The sequence below is a fragment of the Mya arenaria genome, chromosome 10, assembly GCF_026914265.1.
Source record: "Mya arenaria isolate MELC-2E11 chromosome 10, ASM2691426v1".
NCBI lineage: Eukaryota > Metazoa > Mollusca > Bivalvia > Myida > Myidae > Mya > Mya arenaria.
Genome location: NC_069131.1, coordinates 21,051,457 through 21,075,512, shown reverse-complemented (window position 1 = coordinate 21,075,512; position 24,056 = coordinate 21,051,457). Strand labels below are relative to the sequence as shown.

The 24,056-nt window shown below is 34.1% G+C and overlaps 2 protein-coding genes across 10 annotated transcripts in view; both read left to right on the top strand.

Moving 5' to 3' along the window:
* The window catches only part of LOC128206483 (zinc finger protein 768-like), an 81,830-nt gene that overhangs the window by 41,899 nt on the left and 15,875 nt on the right, over positions 1-24,056 (top strand). Inside the window, exons 5-6 of one of the 9 annotated variants that reach the window (XM_052908978.1) lie at positions 13,500-13,727; positions 15,772-15,910. The exons of 2 other annotated variants lie outside the window; for them this stretch is intronic. In XM_052908978.1, coding sequence (XP_052764938.1) covers positions 13,500-13,699 — 200 coding nt within the window. In that variant the 3' untranslated portion in view covers positions 13,700-13,727; positions 15,772-15,910. Of the gene's footprint in view, positions 1-467; positions 1,794-2,460; positions 4,146-5,297; positions 5,504-10,301; positions 10,626-13,499; positions 13,949-15,771; positions 16,083-24,056 lie in introns of those variants that run through there. 6 more of the 9 variants (XM_052908981.1, XM_052908977.1, XM_052908986.1 and 3 more) reach the window with 6 other exon arrangements.
* Positions 17,792-22,233, top strand: LOC128206479 (insulin-like growth factor-binding protein complex acid labile subunit). Its single transcript, XM_052908920.1, has one exon. It carries the CDS (start codon positions 18,037-18,039, stop codon positions 20,482-20,484), a length of 2,448 nt encoding a protein of 815 aa, XP_052764880.1. The 5' UTR covers positions 17,792-18,036; the 3' UTR covers positions 20,485-22,233.

Genomic DNA, 24,056 nt, shown 5'->3' with positions numbered 1-24,056 from the left:
ACTTTTGAAAACTTAGTCTGCAGTTGAAATGTTTGTCTTTCCTAAAAACTTTGTAGAACCATTCATAATTAATGCATTTTTCCTAAAAAAAAACACATTAAAAATGTTTCTGAAAAAGCGGCACTCAGAAGGCTTCAGTTTGACAAACATGCTTATTTTAATGTTATTGGTCTTGTTTGTACATTGTGTATCTCTTGTTCAGTATATTTTTGCATAAGCCTTGTGCCTTTAAACAAGTTTTTTTATGTTAAATATTTCGTAACTTGGCTTATCCACGTATAGTATATGTAGTCTTTGTAACTTTGCTGTCCTCAATTCTGAATTTGTTGGTCACTAATTAAGAGATGCCTCATGTAGTAACACCTTATTTGTCCATATTTTAACCAATTTGTTTGGTGCAATTCTTAAAGGTTAAGTTATTGGCAACTGTTGCCTGCTGAGTTATCAACTTTTTTATTTTTTTGCAGGCAGAAGACATGGATGTCACATTTGCCAGAAGACATTCATGTCGAAAAGTGACTTGAAGCGCCACTACATGATACATACGGGAGAAAAACCATTTGAGTGTGCTGTTTGTCAGCGGAGGTTCAATCAGAAAGTAACATTGAGAAGACATATGCTTACCCATGGAGTTTTTATTTAAGGAAAACTCAAAGAGAATTGTGATTTATTATGGAAATACTCGTTTTGGGACAAATCAAAGAATCTTCCAAAAGTGTGATTTTAATAAGGTACAAAAATGAGTGACATTTTCACTGTGGGACTTATTTAAAGTATGTAATGAATTATTACTTCAAAAAGAAGTTATTGCATTGCCTTGGATTGGGAGGAAGTAATTGAAGAGCCATTGTTGTTTATTTTGATTTTAATTGATTGCTTTATTCCTTACAATTGATTCCCTGCTCTCCAATAGAATTGTTCGAAAAAGAAAAAAAGTACTAATGTACTAAAATTATTCACAATCTTAGCACTGGAAATAACAGTATCCTATCACTTAAAATTACAAGAACAGAATTTTGTAGTTGATTGTTTGAGGAAAAATATTGAAGGAATTTATACATACAGTAAAACCTGTATTTAGTGGTCACCTTTGGGAAAAGGTAAAAGTGGCTGCTTAAGACAGGTGGCCACTTAATCCGGGTGGGAAACAAACAAACAAACAAAACAATCAAGGTTTTGTCAATTTTAGGCTTAACCTGAGTGTTGTTAGTGTGCTTTTTTCAAACTTGGCCACACATGTTACTCAAAAACCATTCAAAATATAATTATATACAATTTTGTAAACATATTATCAGAGGCAATAATCATATGTTCTGAAAGGCCCAAGACTCTGGCTTTAAATCATGTTGATTTATGCACTTCATTGTTAATGAAAAACCAACAATAGAACTTGGTGGTGCTCTTGGTTTTAAAATGTATATTGTTCTTTGTTCTCAAATGTTGTATTGCTGTTTAAAAAGTGTTAATTTCTAACATATTTCCACATCAGTTTGGAACTGTGTTATATACCCAAATGGGTTCATTGAATTATACAGTTACCTCAACTTACCTGGAAACAGATGTTGTATGCAAGTCAATTTTGTCAGATCCTAATGAAAAGTTTAAAATTTGCAAAAAGGTTATATAAAACCTCTTTGCAATCTTAATCATTGCTTAAAACAATTCATTTGCAAACATTCTTTTCAGAGATTTATTTAACCATGTGTATATTGGCATGTGTTATATGACCAAACAAAATTTGACGGATCAGCACAAGAATGTTGTATCTCATAATAAAGTTATAAAGATAAACGTCTGTCTTGTGCTAAGCGGTCAAAATAGAAAACAAGGAGTTATGAGGCATAGAAATATTGCGAAATGTGAAGGAGCATAGTAATATTGCAAAAAATGTTAGGAGCATAGTAATTTTGTGTGGAGCATTGTAAGTAATATTGTATTGTATATAAGTAGCATAGTGATCTGGCACATGTTAGGAGTGCAACATTCTTATTACAAGAACAAGTGCAGATATTTTTACATTTATAAATTAAATAACCTCTTTACTACATACGCTTACAAACAGTAAAATGACAATATTATTATTAAAATAAAAAATGTCCTAGCAATTCTCATGAGTGGTATGCAGGTAGGATAAACACTATGTGAAGTCACTTACAATGCATCATTTAAATGATGGCATTTAAAGCATGTTTATCTGTATTTAACGGATTTGTTTGAACCATTCTGTTCTGCAGAACAGTGAAAGTAGTCTCACAAATTTCACACACCCAATATATATATATGAGCAGTTCACACACCTGATATCAGATGAAATGGGATGATTGTGAACACTAGAAATGTATTTGGAATTGATTTGGCAAATGAAATGATGTAATCAAAATTTAACAATATTGGATGACTGATTATTAAACTTTTTTCTCAATGAAGTCTGTGAAATAACTTTATTCATTTTCGTTGCAGATTTCACCTGCAGTGTTTGTTCGAAGGGGTTTAAAAGAAAAGGTCAACTGAATCGTCACTTCTTGATTCACACCGGAGAAAAGCCTTGGGAATGTTCAGTGTGCAAGCATCGATTCAACCAAAAAGACTCCATGAAAAGGCACATGCTAATTGTCCATGGAATTATGTATATGTGAGTTAAGTGTGTGTCTGTTTGTCGTCAGTGAATCGAGCCAAAAGACAGACACTTTGCTTGGGCAAATCTTGTTCATCTTTTGAACCAATAGTGTACTGTTACAACTCCAAGCAAACAGAAGCCATAAGAGTTAACTGTGTGTTTGTTGTCAGTGAATAAAGTGAATACACACCTTGCAATGGAACATCTTGTTCGTTCTTTCAATGAGTGAGAAGTGTCAGACTCTTGATATTTTGTATGTAGCATCATACAGTGGTCCTTCACCAAGTTTGTTCAAACAGAAGCCATGGAAGTTCATGAATTGTTTTTTTTATACATAGAGCAAACATGTCAACTGTTGCAGATTTTAAAAGTACATGTCTTTTTTTGCCATATACAGCTGTAAAATATAAGTCTGAATCAGGTTATTTTTCCAAGAAATAAATTTTTCTGATTATGTGCATAGACAGGTCAAACAAGAGCCTCCTTAAAAAGTGCATAGTGAAAACATATTGATATGAAATAGTGCATGCTGAGTATCCATCATTGAGTTATGTTAAGGAATTTCAGACAAATGCATTAATGAAAAGGCACACTTTGATTGCTGTACACACATGGAGTTTAAAAAAGCACAATCAGAAGAATACATTTCTTGACTGTGCAATCCTCATGTAAATTCCGTCATCTTCTTTAAAAAGGCATATGATTGCTCTATGTTTGGATAAAGTTTATATGGACACGAGGCAAGTCATTATCAGACCCACTGAGCCTGTTTCATTGCTTGCTTAATAATTATTGTAATTTGATAGAAATGAACGTTAGTTTCTGCTGCTGAAGTTGAATTTGAAATGTATGTAAATATATATGATTTGTAAATTTCTGTATATGATGTATGTAATGTTCTACAGAAGAAAATGTATTGTGTGAAGGTGGATGCACATGTAATGTTGTCTTGATTTGATAATAGATACAAGGGTGGTACTAGAAAACATGTCCTGTTAAAGTTAAACAATAACTTAGTTTTTAACTTTTCCATATATAAAAACTATGTAACCTCGATTTTTGTCAAGCCTGATACATTATTCCATTTACACTACATTTTAGTGCAGCACAAAAAAAATGAGATTGAAGAGAAAACTTCTTCCATTGGACACGCATGAAGAATTTAGAACTCAATAAAGATATTAATCATTACGTTAGTCTGGCAGTAGTTTTGTAACTGAATATAAAAAAGAATAAACAACATAATTTTATTGGCTAATAATCTGAAGAAGTCCCCATTCGGCACCAATGAAACTGCATCACATAATTTAATTATGCTTTATTACAATCATTAATTTGATTCCATGGATTTCTGGGTCACCTAGCAATTAAATAAAGTAATGATTAGTTTTTCATATCTATTTAGCTACATTTATATAATGTGTGCTATGATTAATGTACGATATTTATTGTGAAACTAAACTGACACAAATCCAGGATCTGTTCATTCCTAAATATTAAATTGTTTGATTATTGTAACATACTTATAAAGTGTAGAAATAAACTACATTCCAACAGAAACCAAGTTTTGTCTCAATTTACGTGGCTTTTGTTGTTGTTGCTCATATAGACAGGATAACAAGAGACTTAATTATTCAAATTGGTATTGCAAACCCATAATCAATTGAGTGATTTCACAATGAAATAACTTCGCAGACCAATAACATACTGGTTGACTACTGTGCAAATGAATACATGTTAACAACAACATCCTATGTGTGTTTAAATTCTTGACCGTCATTTGAATTTATTTTGATTAACAAACACTTTTACCTAATCTTATTTCAATTAAACAAAAGAAACTATAGGTACAAGCCCAATATCCTACAGTTTACCAGGCACAATCATTAGAGCCAAACAAACACTAAATGAGAGACACCCAGATGCTAAGGAATTATGCACTTTATGCTGTGATTATGCTAAGGAATCATCTACTTTATGCTGTAATTCATGCTTAGGAATCATGCATTTAATGCTGTAATTCATGCTTAGGAATCATGCATTTAATGCTGTAATTCATGCTTAGGAATCATGCATTTAATGCTGTGATTCATGCTACGGAATCATGCGCTTTATGTTGTGATTCATGCTAAGGAATCATGCGCTTTATGCTGTGATTCATGCTAAGGAATCATGCATTTTATGCTGTGATTCATGCTAAGGAATCATGCGCTTTATGCTGTGAGTCATGCTAAGGAATCATGCATTTTATGCTGTGATTCATGCTAAGGAATCATGCGCTTTATGCTGTGAGTCATGCTAAGGAATCATGCATTTTATGCTGTGATTCATGCTAAGGAATCATGCACTTAATGCTGTGATTTATGCTAAGGAATCATGGGTATTATGCTGAGATTTATTCTTAGGAAATATGTGTTTTTACTGTGGTTCACGCTTAAGAATCATATCATATCGTTGTATGCTGAGTAAAGATCAATGGCACTTAACTGCACCACTCAATTATATCCCTCCGCAAAAAGTATTATACTACACAAATTTCCTAATCATGGCCTTTGCCACTTATGTGGTTGAGTTAGTACATGTATATTTCTCGACTTTTCATACTTATGAAATTTTGAAGAATCAGTTTTCTAGAAAATATTAACTTGATAAGACTCTCAAGCACATTCCTATTTTTCAGGTAAGAAGCATGTGTGTCCGCTGTGCGAGAAGGCCTTCAAAGGAAAGGGCGACCTCACACGCCACCTTAGAATTCACACGGGAGAGAAGCCATTCAAGTGCGAGATATGTGGACGAAGTTTTACACAAAAGTCTGTGTTGAAATCTCATTCAATTACTGTACATAACATTGTGCCAAGTATATTTATGTAGTTAAAGTGAGAATGTGTAATGTTGTAAATATTGATTGTACTTTTGCTTATTAGAATAACATTGATGTTAGGCATAAAACATTGCTGTACTCATGGATTTAAAAAAAAAAGCACAATCAGAAATATATCTTTTTTCACTGTGAAACCCTCATGTATTGAACGTCATGTATACATGCATGCACTTAAAAAAGGCACATGTCTGTAATGACTGCTCATTGTTTGAAGAGAGTTACAAGTTGCTATGGAAACTAGCCATGGTATGACCCACTGCCTGTTTCATGAATGCTTAATAATCATTGTCATTGTCAATCTTGTAATTACTATACATAGCTAACATGTGCATAGTATTTTCATGTAGTTGAAGTGAGGATGTAGGAAGCTGTAGATATTGTACATATTGTTTGTGATATTGTGTATTTTAATACCATTGCTATATGTCATAGGACATTGATTTCGGTTTATTTGAAGTTGCTCATTATTGTAAAAAGCATATAATAATGTACTATTCCAGTTTATGTTGCTCACAGTATTTTTTATTAGTTTGATTATTTATCATTCACTGATATGTTTTTGAGATCATTATTAACTGCAGTTCTTGCTGAATATCAGAATTTGAGTTTCTTGTAAATATACTGATAATTGTTGTTCAATTCATGAATTAAGTTATGTTACTGTTTTACCCTGATAACCAGCGCTGAAACAACAGCAGTTCAAAGGAACCAAATATAAACCAATTTTGCAGCCCTGGCCCTTGTCTGTCACCGGCAGCATGTTCATGCTTGTTATTCTTATCCTCAGTGATATGTAAGTTGCCTACATCTTTCTCTGTACCAGATAATGAGATGACTGTGTCATCCTCCTGAAATACTTGACCTTCATTTTCTGATCTGACGCCTATTACCGCATTTTTGTATACCACCCTGGTTGCTTATTAATAAGATTATTTTTGTCACAAATATTCTGAGAATTTTGCCCTTTAGAAACGTATTTGAATAAAACTCATCTTGGTTAGATATTTTTCACATCCTTTTGTTCGAGATGAAATTGATACTGCCCTGGCCTCCGAGACGCACAAATTTTTAATATTTGTCCAAACCAAACATGACTGTCGCATCTGTTTTCGCATTTCACTACATTAACTATATTTGTCTTGTAGTTATACCCCCCAAAACAAAGTTTGGGGGGGTATACTGGAATCGGGTTGTCCGTCTGTCCGTCTGTCTGTCTGTCTGTCCGTCTGTCCGTCCGTTTTTTTTTTGTCCGGGATTCATCTTTGTCGTTATTGAACAAATCTTTTTCAAACTTTCAGATATTTATGGCCATGATGTAAACTTGCGCCTCTGTGAAATTGGTACGGGTCACATGACCCTGACCAGAGTTATCTCCCCTTGATGTGTTAAAGTAGGCAAAATAAGCCCTGTCCGGGATTCATCTTTGTTATTATTCAACAAATCTTTATCAAACTTTCAGAAATTAATGGCCATGTTGTAAACTTTCGCCTCTGTGAATTTGGTACAGGTCACATGACCCTGACTGGAGTTATCTCCCCTTGATGTGTTAAAGTAGGCAAAATAAGCCCTGTCCGGGATTCATCTTTGTTATTATTCAACAAATCTTTATCAAACTTTCAGAAATTAATGGCCATGTTGTAAACTTTCGCCTCTGTGAATTTGGTACAGGTCACATGACCCTGACTGGAGTTATCTCCCCTTGTAGGCAAAATTAGCTTTGTCCGGCCTAACTCCAGGGCAAACAACCTAGACATGGAGGGGTGGGGGGTATTCGTTAGCCTATGGCTTACAGTTCTAGTTAAACCTGTTTTTGGTATTCTCATTAAATGTAAGCCATCGTACATTGTAATTGCTTATGGTCAATCGGAATGTTGGTATGAGCGTCGGGTCATATGTGAGCCAGGTCCAGTATGGATGTTTTTGTTGGAACATAAGCCTGTTATGACCTAGTTGTTGTCTTTGTTTTAAACACAATTTTGAAATATCTGACTATTCCATTCCATAGTTGTGCTACAGCCCCATCTCAGAGTGGGTTTTATATTCCTCCGCGAGGATATCTCGTGACAACAAAATATTCCTGCGTTGAGGTTGTTAACAGTATCCTCATTATTCCTTTCGTTTAGCGTGGATTTTTGTTTGCATCAGCCTTGTGGGTGTAACAAACGACGATAAGGTAGCATTTGAGGAGTTTATGCTTTTCAGTTGGATGTATGATACTTTTCATAATGTCTTTCGAGTACATTCATACCATTATTTTGACTATCATTTGCCGTTCAATTTAATATCATGCATATTCATAAGTCATTCCGTTCGTCTTGTAACCTTGAGTAAGTTCTACGCGGGCCAGTTGCTAGGTCTGTACGTGCTGTTTCTTACTGTTAGTATTTCTATGTACTCCTTGTGTGCTGCAAAAATGTCCTATCCTACAAAATGCGCTCGGCCACAAATGCATTCTTAAGTTGGCATTCCAACAAGCCCTCGGTGTTTTATTTGGAAGATGTTCATCGTCGGAAGTTCCATTTTGGGTTTGGCTGTCATTCGTTCTTGTCTAGCTTGTTATTCCCCTCTCCCCTCCATTGTTTTTCTCTTGATGTTATTTAGCGATGCAGATTGTATATATAAAAGCACAAAGTCATTCGATAAGGCATCGGCGAAGTGTTATGTTTTGCTGGAACAACTGCCATTATAGCATTTATTTTTTATATATCTTTTAATGTCGTATTCTGTTAAATGAACAACCATAAACTCTTGCCCAAACATATAAGTAGTATATATTTAGGATAAAACAAGTATACGTGTACCACGCAAATCGTAAAATTACTTTTAACGTGCATAGTTCTAATATTTGTATTGTTTGATTATTGTTTATTAATATTTTATTGAATGCAGCTTATTAAGCTATCATGCATTGTATGAGACATGCTGAATGCATCTTCAGTTTATAATATTAAACAATGGTTGAAACAGTGTATTGTTATATTTTAAAGTCGCCTTAGATTATGAGCTTTCTGATTGGTCATTACCGTTGACGTCGTCAACACCCACTGTTCCACTTAATATGTATGTTAACTTGGTAACAATAGTGTCCTTAATGAAATCTATACGAATTGAATACTGGTTATACACAGTCAACCAGTTCGCTCTGTCAATGTTCTAAAAGCGTTGGTGATACCTAGGAGTCCCTTTTTGCGAAACCGTGTCTTAAAGAATTCGATATAAATGTTGAAAACATGTTTGTTAAGATTATAATGAATGTCACTAGGTCAACTGTTTGAAAAGTAGAACACTTTTCTCTATTTTTTTATTTAAATTAGGTCAACATATTTAGTCTTAAATAATTTATCGGTTCGGTTTGATTACAAGAGTAGATATATGAACTGTTTTAATACCTTATGAAGCCAGTTAGTCAACAACATTTACATATTTAAAATGTTTGTCTTTTTAGCTCTAGCTCATTGAATGGATCACATCGGGTCAAAAGTAGGTCACACCTAGTTTGATATGGTAAAACATGGGTTACTATTCTTGATACCATTAATAATATACATCAAACTTGGTTACAGTTTAAAACTAGCAAACAGTTGATCATCGGATAATTGTTAACTTTCTTTGAACAGACCACATTGTTAATGAAATTCCTATATAACTTGGTCTTCAGAAGTACTGGTCCTATTACTATTAGTATCAATCGAAGTCTAACCTAGTGTTGAACGCACTGATATAGCACGTATATAATACTGAGGTAAGCCTTGTGATATTCTAGTTTTTTATGTTTATGGCTGTAAAGTTGTTTTTAATTAGGAAGGAAATAAACAGATTCTCTAAAATTCACACAAACAAATACATTTTATACTTTAACTTTAAGTTATGACTTGAATGTTACCACTGTTTATGCGTATACCTGAATAATTAGGTTATCTTTTAAAAGTATACCATTGAGTTTGGTTCTACAAAACAGAATTATCGTGTGCGATTATGTATGCCGAATAATTGAAATGCTAGCACCCCTTCTTTATCGGTTGTGCTATAATTCGTTACTGTTTTAAAATCAGTGTCACATGTTTCAATTTTGGTATGATTTTGGACATCTACCATATCGAAAGTATCACACATAACTATTGGATATGTGTTAATTTGTTAAATAAAATGGGTCGGTAGTAAAAAACTTGATTTGGTGTACGCTTTCTTTTACTTCAAATATGACTTGAACCTGTAACGCTCCGATCACCTACACTTGATTGGTCTAACACGTACTGGCCAAGTTGGTGGTATAGAACTTAAATTCAAACACCATGTCGATTTTGAACAACTCACCAACATAATAATATACTCCGTTGCGACCCTTAATTGTAACACCGTATATATTGTGAATATTCAGAATATATACACCATTGTAAAATAAATTTAACATTAACAGGTTGTTCTTTGCAAGTATAGATTAGATGGAGACAACGTTTGTTAGATTTAGACAAAGTTTTTATACTTTGACATATATTCTGAAATAAGCCGTTTGTTTTGTTTTGTGGTCATCATGCCGGACAAGTTGGTTTCCTCCTGCTATATTCGGTTTCTGCCACAAAACTAGACCACACTCACGCGTACCATCGTGCCAACCAGAGTAAAAAATATAATGTTTTAATAACTCGTTTCACAATCGTGAAATAATCGTCAATTTATATAGCATTTTTTACTTTTTGGAGAAACATTGACTGCATAACTTTTAGAAATATGTATAAACATGCTAATGCTGGAATATATTTACGACTTAACTCAAGATATTCAACATGTTTTATTTTCTTTCAGGTGATCTGGATTTACGTTACAACTGCTCCGTTTGTGGGAAAATGTTCCGCGCCAAGGGAGATCTGACCAGACACTTCCGAATCCACACCGGAGAGAAGCCCTTTGAATGTTCAGTGTGCAAGAGGAGATTTAATGATCGGGGCAATAGAAAGAAACACATGGTTACTCATATTGGCCAAATGAATATATAGATCATAGATGCAACGTAAAAGTCATTTGAAAGATATGGACTTTCGCATAAAGAGGCAGCACGGAAACACGATGACCCATTGGTCACATGAATATGAAGCGAACAATATGGACCTCGTGCTTGTTCAATTTGTAAAAGGATATTTAATGTAAAACATAAACAACAGGAAGAAATAAGATGTGGTTAATCATGTTTGCCATACCTAAGTATATAAGTATCAAGATCAGGCAAACACGAGGAAGAAATATATGGTCATATGAATATGAAGCTATGAACATAAGGGCCATTGACTGGGTGTGTGTGTGATGGGGGAGATTTAATGACAGTGCCAACACGCAAACATACACTATAGTCCGTATCAAACATACGAGCCCTTTGAATTCTCAATACGTATAACCTGTTTTAAACAAGGACACACATGTTGTTAGCATTGGCCATATCAGTATAAATGTATATGTACTAGTTATTTGAATATATCCAGTGGTTTTTTAAGGGGACGTTTAATGGCAAACAGAAGCAATTTGAAGAAACATGGTTAATCATTCTTTAGAAGACAACATATTTATGAAGACGTGAATAATATGAGCCATTTTGAGTGTTTAGTTTGTAAGAAGATATTTAGTGACTGGCTAAAGCAACAGGAGGAACAGTGTTAACTCGTACTTGATGAATAGGCAACTGTAGATATTAAAATCAGCATTTCGTTCTGATTTGGCAATACTACCATGAAGATCATATATATGACAAACTGTATACATGTATGTTGATTGCGTTTTATCATTTTGCTTAATATAACATTAGTTTTTTAAGCCCGTAGAAAAATATGATTAAATTATGATGTTTTAAATTTTAACTTAATTTAATTAATGATCGTTTGATTAACGTTCGTGGCGGCATTCAGTAGTTGATCGATGTTATGTGCATGTTTCAAGTTGAATACAGAAGATTACTGGCGATGTTTGAAACCAAAATACGTATATGCGTTGTTCACTTTGCTTATATTGAAAGTTATTGTCAGAAATGTGTAACTTATATTTATCTGTATTATTCAGTGATTTAAATGGCATATTATGAAAGAGATAATACGAACATGTCAATTTAAAACGGTTTTCAAGAATGAAAGCCTGCATATAAATAACACATTCATTATAAACATCAGAACTCACAATGTTAAAACAATAGCAGTCACATTCATATAAACAAATTCACCAAATACACTTAAAACACATTGTTGTTAATGCCTTTCAACTACCTATTTTATTTACGCTGTAAATATCAATTAAATTCACTAAAATTGAATTGAAATAATTATAATAAAATAATAAAGGTTCTTTTTAACAATGCCGATCTTTAGCTGAATTTCTCCATTCGTCTGTCGATTGCAGGCGAATGTTAGACGCAGGCGGACAGTGTCAATATTAATATACCTATACTACATATCATGCGACAGGGTAAACTCTTTTATGCACAATTTGTAACTAACATGTTTGTATGAATACACCGTCACAGATGTATTTTAAATATTATTCCTTTTGATTAAACGCACAGAAGTGACCTTAACTATTGTATCTTAAAAATTATTTGCTTACATATACTTGTATGGCAGTGTAGCATGTACATCGATTGAATATTGAATATAAACAGTGTTAATTAAGTAATCATTTGATAGTACATACACCCCGTTTTGTTTGCGAAATAAAACTCGGGATGACAGCAAAACATTTCACTGATAACAGTATAATTCTGTTAAACGGATCAGTCGAAATATCAGTCGAGCGTTACCAGTAAACCCTGTTTCCCCTTTCCCATTGGGCACCCAATCGATATGTTAATATTTTAAGGCAATTTCTGTCTATATGACTATACAACATTAATTTAGAGTAAAACGATTTTTATTCTGACATTGATTACACATTCTTCTTTCAAGTGGTCCCTAAATGCCCCTTTTCATTCTTTTTTCTTTTGATACACGCCTACTTTTTCTTGTAAAGCCCTAGCATACATACTTTTTGTGAAAATAGTTTGAGAAAGTCCCCGAGCACTTACTTATTATCGAACCCGAACTAGAATATTAATTTTTATTAGGATATTTGAGTTTCAATTGGATAGACGGATCGTACGTCATTTATTCAAATCTTATATGAATAGATCATACATTTCTTGTATATTAGATGTTTAAAGGAAAACCTTAAATTGCATTGCCGAATATTCAATGGAAAGTATACTCCGACTACAGGGACATTAAGCTCAGAAGCAAATACGATGAAAAAGATCCTGCTGGAAGGTAGAAGGTTCAAGGTCAAAGCAACACTAAGCTTAAGACACACAACAAGACAACTAACACGATTATACACGTATCAAAATATGTCAGATTAACTGCCATTGCACGGGTAAGAGTTGACACTTGGTAGGACATTGGCCAACATAGTTTTAATTTCATACAGGCACAAAACAAGACCTCACACAAACGTGTTGAACACGAAGAACAATCATCAGTTTATTCAAACTTTATTGATAAGTAATAGGATACCAACACGAAAGGGTAAATAAATTAAATGCGGAATTCATTTGGGGAATAAACCAGTTTAATAGTTTAATAACGCGCAACCTCCCACTTGTTTTAACACTTACCAACATGTGCAAAATTAAACATATATTAGATATACAATGATAATTACAGGGACAAGCCAAGTAATCGAAAACTCAAAACTGAACCCTGTTCAGAGGCACAAGGCAAGGGCGAAAGCCGTTTACAATGTGACATACATATCAATTTGCAAATGATATCTTATAAATTATCATGGGCAATTTAAAGCCGCCTGGAAAACTGACAATTTAACTGACTCACCAAGAGACTATATTGTTGGCGGAATAACAACTTTATGGATACCAACAACACCTTTTGACCATGCAATTACCTTTTTTATGTTATTGGCCAAAAATCCCGTGATGCGACACAGAGTTGTTTACTTTTATTCTCTATCGATTACACATTTTTCTACTTTCAGAGAACGTTTGTCCGGTGTGCGGTAAAACGTTTGCTGCTCCGTGCCATTTAAGGATGCACATGCGCATCCACACCGGGGAGAGGCCGTTCAAGTGCAATGCGTGTGACAAGAGTTTCACCCAGAAGGCACACCTGTCATCCCACACGCTCACCAGACATCGAGAATTGCTGTTTACCAGACCAAAAGCTAATTTTCAATAATTTCTGGGAGGTTTTATTGTGTGCTTTGGTAAATTTGCCTATTTGAGATATTATAAATACTTAATAGGAATACGAAGATTTTGGTAATTAGTCCGTGTCAATTTCAAGCTGATTAAACTGGTTGGTCCGACGAGTTTCTCGAGCTCTGTGAGGACCATTATCCAATCAATCATACCTTACCCGCAGAAAGTCAGGCTGTTGCAATACTGATCAGACTTGCAGTGAAAGTGATGCTATTTTAAAAGATTAATTTAAATAAATTAATGTTTTTTTGTGTAAATTTACTCAAATGCAAATACTAAGCTAACGGTGATTGGCTTGACATCATTTTGAAATCAACCAATCAACTCCTGGTTGGCAATTACCATCAGAATTGTTACGTCACTCGTCAATCTCCCTATACTGAACAGACTGTTCACCGCTTGAATTGCAAGTGAGGCTGTTGCATTATACGGTGATCAGATTGATTACCGATTTGACTGTGTGGAATACCAGAGTTTGCATTTGAAAGGTATATTCCGAAAGATATGATATAAATAAATCTTACTCCGAGAAATACATATTATGGTTATCTTACGCTTGTCGGTTTGTTGTTTTTTATGACAGAATTCAAGCTTCTGCCTTTGCATTGGTTTTTACATCTCTATGGTCGAAACCATTGCTGCTCCGTTCCATGTGTAACACGTGCCAATTTACACAGGGGTGAGGCCGTTTTGTGTGTTTGATAACAGTTTCAATCAGAAGGTACATTTGGCATCCGGCTTGAACATAACAGAACAGATAAATCATTTATACTTGTCCAGTGTACATCGTCTTCGTAACCACATATATGTTATATATATAAACACAACATAACAGATACGCAGGTAATTCAACAATGAAAGTTGTTCGTCTTAAACAGACTGCTTCTTTGATAATTAAAGATAGTTTTTTTAAGTTGTTGTCTATTCATTAATTAAAATTTCTATGAACATAAACACAGACGGACGAAAAAAATGATAAAAGTTATATATAATATATAGTGCAAAACATGACATGAAATAGTCTTCTATAATTTTTGAGATTCAAAATAATTAAAATCTTTCTTCACGCTGAATACGATTAAGTTTGCATTCTAAGTCGATGAACGGACAGTATATGTACGTTTGTATGTAATATATCTAAGTAATGTTTATATTTAAATGTCAATTAAAAGTTTTTATAAAAAAATAATACTGGACTATAGAAATCTATACAACTCTTGTTTAAAAAATAGCTCTTGTTATTTTTTTCTTAACACATATATGACCTCACACTCGTCAGCATTATCAAATACATAAGCAAAGCAATAATCACGCAAACTTTTTCTAACACTTGATACGTTGTTGTTGTTTTCCATTAATTCACACTGATGCTGCACGCATATTTACAGTGTATATTATACTATTATCGCTATTGACAGATTTGAATCAATATTGTATAATTCTAACTGATCTATTTCTACCAAGCTCTCCATAAACAATTGTTGTGTGTATTCTCCTTTACATTTAGCAGATGTTTGCCTCATTTTAGATAAACTCTTTCATTTTTCGACTTCGTTTGTTTATCCCCATATTTCGGAAGCATATATAAGAGCGGGCGCAACAAATTCAAACAGTTGACACAATATCTTTGGTTTCTGGTCATACTCCTTTCTTTCGACTTGGTATATCCCAACATTTAAGATGCACAATGTATAAGAGCAGGCGGAACTAAAGCATCAAACAGTATTTGACACGGTATCTTGGGATTCAGGCCATAACCCTTTGACTAACACCATAATATATTCAGCGCTTTTAAGGCTATGTCAGTTTATTGTTCTTTGTTTAAAGCATTATTACCATTCAAGTATAACAGTTTCATATAAGTAAAAAAAATGAGTTACATCTTCGGTTATTAAAAATGAGTTAATGAATTATAAAATCATTTCACTGTATCTCATGGTGTTCGTTAGCCGGCGGGTCAGTGGCCGGATTAATTTTATTGCACAAACGGTCAACGTCTTTATTTGTACTTTTATTCACGTATACAAGTCAGTTATGTTCTTATTTCAGGGTGCATATGCACATTCTGTGGGAAAGTTTTCGCTGCGCCGTTTCATCTAAGGATGCATACCAGAATTCACACGGGAGAAAGGCCATACCAGTGTAGAGATTGCCCAAAAGCCTTTACCCAGAAAGGATCGTTAGAAAGACACACGCTCTCGGTTCATGGTTATTGCGAAAGGTACCAGCCTCATCCGAGTTAATGTTCATAAACGATGTGTATGATACCTTCCGTCACTTTATACGGTGAAATCAGGAATTCGAAATCCCTTTGTGTGCATATTTCCGATCAACGAAATAAAAATATACTTTAACTATTACATTTTTGTGTTGCCTTCGAAGCATAATGGGTTTGCTGGGATTACTTTGTACGTCGTTGTCCGTGTCGTCGTCGGCGTAACATTGTTTCCCATAGATAACCTTGAATCACTAGTCTTCAAACTTGTGCACAGCGGCCATAATAAGCAGATAGCCCCTTAATAGTGATGGACAGCAGATCAAAGACCAAGGTTATAGTGTCCTTGACTAGAACAAGGTTGGGCGATCCCGACAACACATCTTAGGCGCGGAGTTCATATTAAATGAAATCATGTCATCCTATTATCATACAGATAATCTCTGAGTAGCATGCTCGTTGATTAATTTATTCAGTAGAGGTGATATAGCATAAGGCTATTTTTGATAACGAACTTTGATAACGTTTTCTTTGCACATTCCGAACCGAAACTAGCCTAATATATTATATGACATCAAAACAAATGTATGGCAGAAGATACGCATTTTTGAATGTAAACATTCCTAGGATAAATCTTTCTCGACCAATAGGCCTAAGTAGATTAGATCTACTCGAATATACCAAAATATCCTCCATTGTTTTAACCACCCACAATCAATATATATATACAAAAAACTACAGAAACATGCTCAGTAGCAAAAGGTTTAAACATAAACCCGCTTTAGTGGCAATGGGCAAACGCCAAAGACATAGAACACAAATTCACAAACAAGAAACATAGAACAGCACAAAACTCTACAAATAGCACAGTGCATTTGAGTTTGTCATTAAGCCGGACAAGTTAGTTTACCCCGGGTACTCCGTTTTCCCCCACAACACAAGACTAATTGATTAGTTTTTTATGTTATTTTTTGCATACTTAATTGTTTAAAGTTGGTGCTCTTATACATTTAATTTAGTAAGTATTGATAAATGAATGGACAAATATGAGGCAATGGTCATGCTAACTAGTTTAAGCTTTCAGTAGACTCGAGTTCCCGTGAACCCTTGATTCACTGGCAGCTCCAAGGTGGTGATCCAGTCATTAAATGATAAAGTAATTTTAAAGAGGGTAAGGTTTGTTTGTGGTGTTAGTAGTTCATTGTCGTTTAAGCCTTTGCCTTGTGCCCCTAAACAGGTGTGTGTTTTTTTAATTTTCGACTACTGGGCTTCTCCCTGTATTTTTATTGTATTGTTGCACATGATACATCATTCATTTGGATTTGGATCATTCAGGCTTCTCCCTGTATTTTTTATTGTATTGTTGCACATGATACATCATTCATTTGGATTGGCAAACTCCATTTTTCAAAGCATTTGGTTTCATTTTTCTACACAAAATGTTCACCTGAATACTCATTTGGATCAAGAGAAGCGAAATAATCCCCGATATCCCCCAAAACATGTTAATACACTTTGTCAGAACAACGTACAAACATGCAATGTTGTATACTAACCTTGTTGCATAATCGTTTATAACTAAATATGTTGAAACTTATGACTTCTTTGGTATGGGTTGTGATAAAAGTCTGGTAAAAGGAAATTAAAAGGCACTGTACGTGTTGTTATACTTGTAATTACGAGCACTGTTAAATACTTAGTCGTCGCCAATATCTACAAACACAGGGACGTAAATGTTATAGGTTTGAATGCTCATGTGACTTTCGTAATAAAAAACAACAACAGGAAATTAAGCAAACCGAGGTTCAAGTGCACACTGTTAACAGCTATCGTAAGCTGTGAAACAGTATTTGTAATGAAATGACAGAAACCCTGATTTAAAAAACAACACACGTGCATGTGTTTATCACAATTTATGGTTTGACATTTGCAAAAAATGTCAAACGGATTGTTTTGATATGTGCAAGGACATGCTTAGAACAAGCTTTGCATTGGACTTAAAATGACTAATGCATCATTATTTTAAATATCAAATCCATGGGATAGTGCTCAACACGGTTCATTAAATCAGTTATCGCTTTCGTACAAAAAGGCAAACAATGGATACATTAGTGTGCAGGTGTGCATTTTTAGTTGTGCTGATACTCATAACGGAGGTTAGCGGCCGACCTGGATTTGGCCTTTGCAAGTTTGAAAACAAAACTAGTTACACTGATGCTTATTGCAACGGAAAGGGAAACCACCAAACACTCAGCAAAGAAAAGTTTCCACTGGACGTTTATAGGCTTTATGTCTCTAACTTTATTTTCCAAAACCTTTCAATGGAAACGTTCCCTCCTTTGCTAAATGTGACGAAGTTTTATGCCAAGGAAAATGATATATGGCATATGGAGGATAACACTTTCTTGTATTTTTCATCCCTTAATGAGGTATCGATTTCAAATTGTACAATCAAAAACATAACACAAATTTTTCAAGCAATTAGCAGTGTGAAAGTCAACGTTACCCTTTCTATCGAATGGATGAGACTTACGAATTTGAATGATAAGCAGCCATTGATGCACGGTGACGCTAATCTGACTAATCTAACGCTCGGCGGAAACGATATTTCGGAATTGGACACTCGTTTATTTGCTCGACTCAATCGTTTACAACATCTGTCCGTTGTTCGGAACAGTATCAGCCATTTCTCTGCTAATAATTCACAACTTAAAGGCGTAAAAACATTAGACTTACAAAACAACAGACTAAATGCTAGTACAGCCAGATTTTGTTTAGAAAACGGCAAGAGTTTATTTCCAAATCTCTTGATTTTAAACGTTGGATATAACAGTATTTCAGTTATCACTAACAGTACATTCCTTGGTTTACAACACCTGAAAGTTCTTGATCTCACTCATAATGATATATCAAATTTGGATATAGCAAGCATGGCACATCTCATTTCGCTTCAACGATTGGTTCTCAAACAAAACTGGATTCAAACATTTTCAGGTCTTACACCAGGAAACTTCCCTCCAAAACTGACGTATTTGGATTTAAAGGACAATCAGATTTCACCATTTTTGCCAGCTCTATGTTCTAACGGCAGTGCAACTAAGAACAAACTAGTGACTTTGAACCTCCGATACAATCGTATAAGAAGAATAACTAGTAACAATACTTCGTGCTTAGTTAACCTGAAAAGACTGTATCTCCGTAAGAATGCAATCAAAGAAATACAGAATAATGCTTTCACACACTTAAAAAGTCTCCGCGTTTTGAAAATTGATAACCAATTGTTTGGGGTCCAAAATATATCCGATTACGCCTTTAATCTTTCCCATCTTGTGTTATTAGATCTGCAGAAGAATTTTATGTTATTAAATGATCGTAAGTTTGAGAATATTTTCTTTTCAAGCCCGCATTTAAAAAAACTGCATTTATCTGACAACCAAGTTAACAATATTACTGGTCTTCTGAAATTGATCACGCCTTTAAAAAATCTTACATTTCTTAAATTGGAAAGAGTAGGGCTGGAAAAATTTCCTTTTGAAATTCTAAGCAGGTTACAGACTTTGAGAAGCATACATTTGGATCAGAACAACATTAAATTATTGTCTCTCCCACCCTCCTCGCAGTTTTCTACTTCAATCAAATACCTGTCCATATCTTATAACACACTACATTTTCGGCACAAACTATTACTTCCTCAACCAATCATGTCTTCATTAAAGTTTCTTAACATAGGTCACAACTTGTTTGACTGTTCTTGTAGCGAAATTTCCAGATGGTTGAGGTACCAGATTAAAGAAGTACCTTCGGGCACATTCTTTCAGAACGTTAAACTACTCGACTGGCCAGATAGTTACAAATGCCATTTCCCCCAGGATATGGCCGGGACGTTGCTTAGAGATTATCGACGAACTGAGGAAGATTGCAAAATACCAAACAAACTCATACCTGTTTACATTTATTTTGCCTCTTCGTGTTTTGTGGTCACTGTTATTGCATCGATTGCCTTTTGGAAAAGGTGGTATATATTGTACTACTTGCACAAATTTAAGAAAAGCTGCAAGAGGAAAATGGCAGCCAACCCAGAACTAACTCACCTCTTAAATCACGATGAGGAAACTTACGACGCGTATGTTATCTACAGTGAAAACGATGGCGGTTTTGTCCTTGGAGATTTCCGAAAGCTTGTTGAAGAACAACTAAACTTCAAGCTTCATATTTGGGACAGGGACGGCAGTATTGGAAATGCAAGATCAGATTCCTACTTCGATGCCATAGAAGCGTCCAGACATGTGCTTATAATCGTTTCTGACAATATCTTCAAAGATGCTTGGTGCGAGTTCCAGATTAACATTGCTTTGATGAGAAACGTAGAGACGGAGGGACGAAAGAAAATGTTTCTAGTTATTTTGAGTAACCTTAATGTAGAATCCATGAAGAAATCGGGGTGTTCGTTGCTTGCCAAAACGTCTTCAGGAAAATGGTGCGAAACGGAAAATGAGATACGGCAAAAAGTGTTTACACAAGATATAAAAGCCACTCTTAGTCATTGAAATTTGTAAATATATATACATATATGTTTAATGTGTTGTATATTGACTATACTTTAACGATTTCAATTATTAGAATAGTGTGTATCTAAAGATATTAGAGAAAAATATAAATGTTTACTGGTGCATCGTCGCTATACCAATTATCCTAATTGGCTCCAGTAATGTGTTTGACAAATTCACCCATTTGCATATTTTTATTACTAAGTTTTATTTAACGCGTCATCTTAAAACGTATACACATTTAAATGGGACGTTAATGTTTTAGCGTACGATATTGTTATCAAGTATAATGTTCTCTGTGACTTTCATAATCACATAAAGAAGGAAATCAAGCACACTGTAGTACAAATGCACACTGTTAATATATACCGTACGCTATAGAACAACATTTATAATGAGAAGATATTAAATAAATTTCATCATATTTACAATACAACATAGGTGTGTATATCACCATTGATGGTTGTCATTTGCAATTATTTTCATATGTGCAAGGACATGCACAGGACAATTTTTTTACTCATAATGACTTTTGCTCCATCATGTTTATTCTTGAAGCTATTGAATAGTACACTATTCCCCTCGACCAATGATCTCTTCTGTATAAAAGCAGATTATGGATACATTGGTGTGTTGGTTTGCGATAATTTCCATTGTCCTGATACTCATAACGGAGATTACCGGCAGGCCCGATTGCAGTCGCTGCGTCCAGTGCCCTGTATCAAGCCTCTGCAAGTGTGAAAAATATATATACACTAATGTTTATTGCGACGGAGAGGGAAATCACCGAACAATCTGCCAATATTGGACTTAAAAGACTTTTCAATCATAATTTTCAATCTTGAAGCCATTAAAAAGTGTTGTACCTATTTCAATCCATCAATGATCTCTTCTGTATAAAATCAGATCCTGGATACATAAGTGTGTCAAAACCAAAATGCAAGTGTTCCATTAGTCGCTTTGAATAAAAGTGTACATAGTTTTATAAGCTACTTGTACATTACATTGCTGCTGATCTTTACCTCTTCTATGTAACCTGTTGTAATTATATCAGTTGTATTTCTTTTAGAATAAACATTTTGAGCACTATGTATAAACATTCTCATGTAGTTTAAATTTGTTTTAGACTGCTCTAAATTTGATGTTGTTTTGCTTCGGTAGTGTTGTATATGTGTAAATGTCATAGTTATAGAATATGCTTAGAAGTTATTATAAACCCTTTGTCACTCATCTAGATCTATGCTATGTATGTAGTTTTTAGCATGCTCAACATCCTACATTTAATTTTATTCTAAATTGCATCTTTTGTGTCATTTGTCACATTTTCCTCTGATTTGTCTGTAATACGTTGTGCTTTTCTCTGCTTTCTGTTGTTGTTTTTTGAAAACTGCTTTTTATCAATATATTTTGGATTTTAGATAAAAGTATAATTCCAATATTGGAATCAGACATAACCACATCAGCCAAGCAATCCTGTAATCATAGTTTTAATAAAAATATTTTAGTAAAAATCGATGCTTAAATTTTTCTCATATTTTTATTATGTTCTATCTATTTAGAATCGATGTATTTATAATCATTTAATATGGTATTATTCTTTGTCTTAACTATTTTGCTTATACTATTTTACTTTCATATGTGAATGCATTTATCTATTATATTCCATTGTTTTTGCATTTTTGTCGAGAAGTAGCTCTGCGAGCTAGTGTTGTAATTTATGTATATCCGACGTGAAATAAATGTTCTTGTATCTTTTATCTCGTGTGTAGGTCATTCAATCATTCCCATTGTCCTGATACAGTGTGTGTATACTATGTCATAAATAACGTCGTAAATGCTGCGTCGGGAGGTACAATTTTTGCTTAATATGAAGACTTAAAACAATGATAACTCTTCTTTTTCCTAAAACCATTTTAAATGAAACATAGGGTAGTCTTTGCCGCTTAAAGAGCCATGCCTACGAGAAACGAAGTTTGGTAAGGTGATTGGCTTCTTCAAATGTTTCTAAAATAATGTTTTGACAGTGCTCCATTAGGCAGCGGTTTTGCGAAAAGGTTTGTCGAAGTGTTTTATGAAACTTAAAACTCAAACTAACTCTGGTAAAAGAAACAAGGCGGGGCCCTGTAAGCGGCGTAGACTGCGCTGTTTCATTTAAAATGGTGAAAAAATAGTTATCTTTGTTTAAAGTCTTAATTCAATAGAAGTAAGGATATAGGAACATGTGATGAGGCCGTCGGCGATTTACACCATTTTTAATCCTTATTCAGAAGGTCCATTGTTCTGTCATAACCAACAATGAAATTAATTGTGTTGATACATTATATGTGCTTGTTTTAGAGAAGATGTTAATTGTAACATCAAAGTATGTTCGCATTTAAATACGTAGGTGTTCTTCTATTCCTGAAAAACGCTGTTTCCACTAGAAATATCGTGAGCACACAGAAAATGTACATGACAGTATTCGAAGAGAACTTGGTCTATGGCATGTATAAAATGATACATAAGCTTTAAAGCTTGTATGGATTAAATGTCCTCATTTTCTCAATTCAAGTAGGATAACTTATGAAATGTAAGTTTTAAGTCAAACGTTGCTTATTTTTTTCAGTTAAACTTGAAATTTAAACAATATTATCTGTAAAAAACAGTGTGCAGAACTTTTAAGATTGTGGTAGAGGGGTTGGTTGAGCTAGCTAACTAGTTAGCATTATAATATAATTGCCCTTCATGCCTTTGTTTCAGTAAATGTAGGGTTCAGGCGGTACACTGAGCATTTTCGAAGTACACAGGTGTGAAGGTGTGTATGTGGGGGGGGGGGGGGGATAGCCACCCAATTATTTCAATTGGTAGAGTATCATATGGGATTGGTGTGGGCTGTACAAAGACACAAGGTTTTGGTTACATGTTTACTGTGTAAAGTCCAATTAACAAGTGCTTTGTAAGTGTACAGCATCCGTTTATAATTAACAATACATGCAATGGAGTTTATGATTAAAGGGAAGTAATGCAATTACACTCATTGTCTATTGTAGTATTTGATTAAAGTATATAATACAATAACATCTTTCAATAGTCCTTAACAAGAGACCTATTTCGAAAAATAATAATATGTTATTGTCCGTAGCTTTGTGAACACTTAACACACATATGAAACTTTTTTAAGTCTGACTATAAAATGCTGACCAATATATTTCCAGTTACTTCAACTTCCAGATCAACGTGTCCCAATTTTTTGTTTCAAATATACGATACGAAATACAAGAGCCATCTGTCACCAATGTAATTTTGAGTATAATTCAGGGTTTGTTCCCATTTTTATCACTTTGCCAATCCCTTCTAAGTTGATTGAGTAGCTAGGTAACTTTACAAATTGTGTTATGTTTAACCCCATGTATGACTTTAAAAATTTGCCAAAACAAAATTAATTCTTCATCATTAAACATACTTAATGACCTAGTCTTAAATTCATTCCTTATATTTACACAAAAAGTTCATTATTTCATTCAATTGTTGTTGATAAATACTTCATTTCATTTAAGAAACCTTTCACTAATAATTTCTTACCCATTCTGTAA

Coding starts and splice junctions, on each gene's coding strand:
- LOC128206479 (XM_052908920.1), top strand. CDS start 18,037: ATGGATACATTAGTGTGCAGGTGTGCATTTTTAGTTGTGCTGATACTC.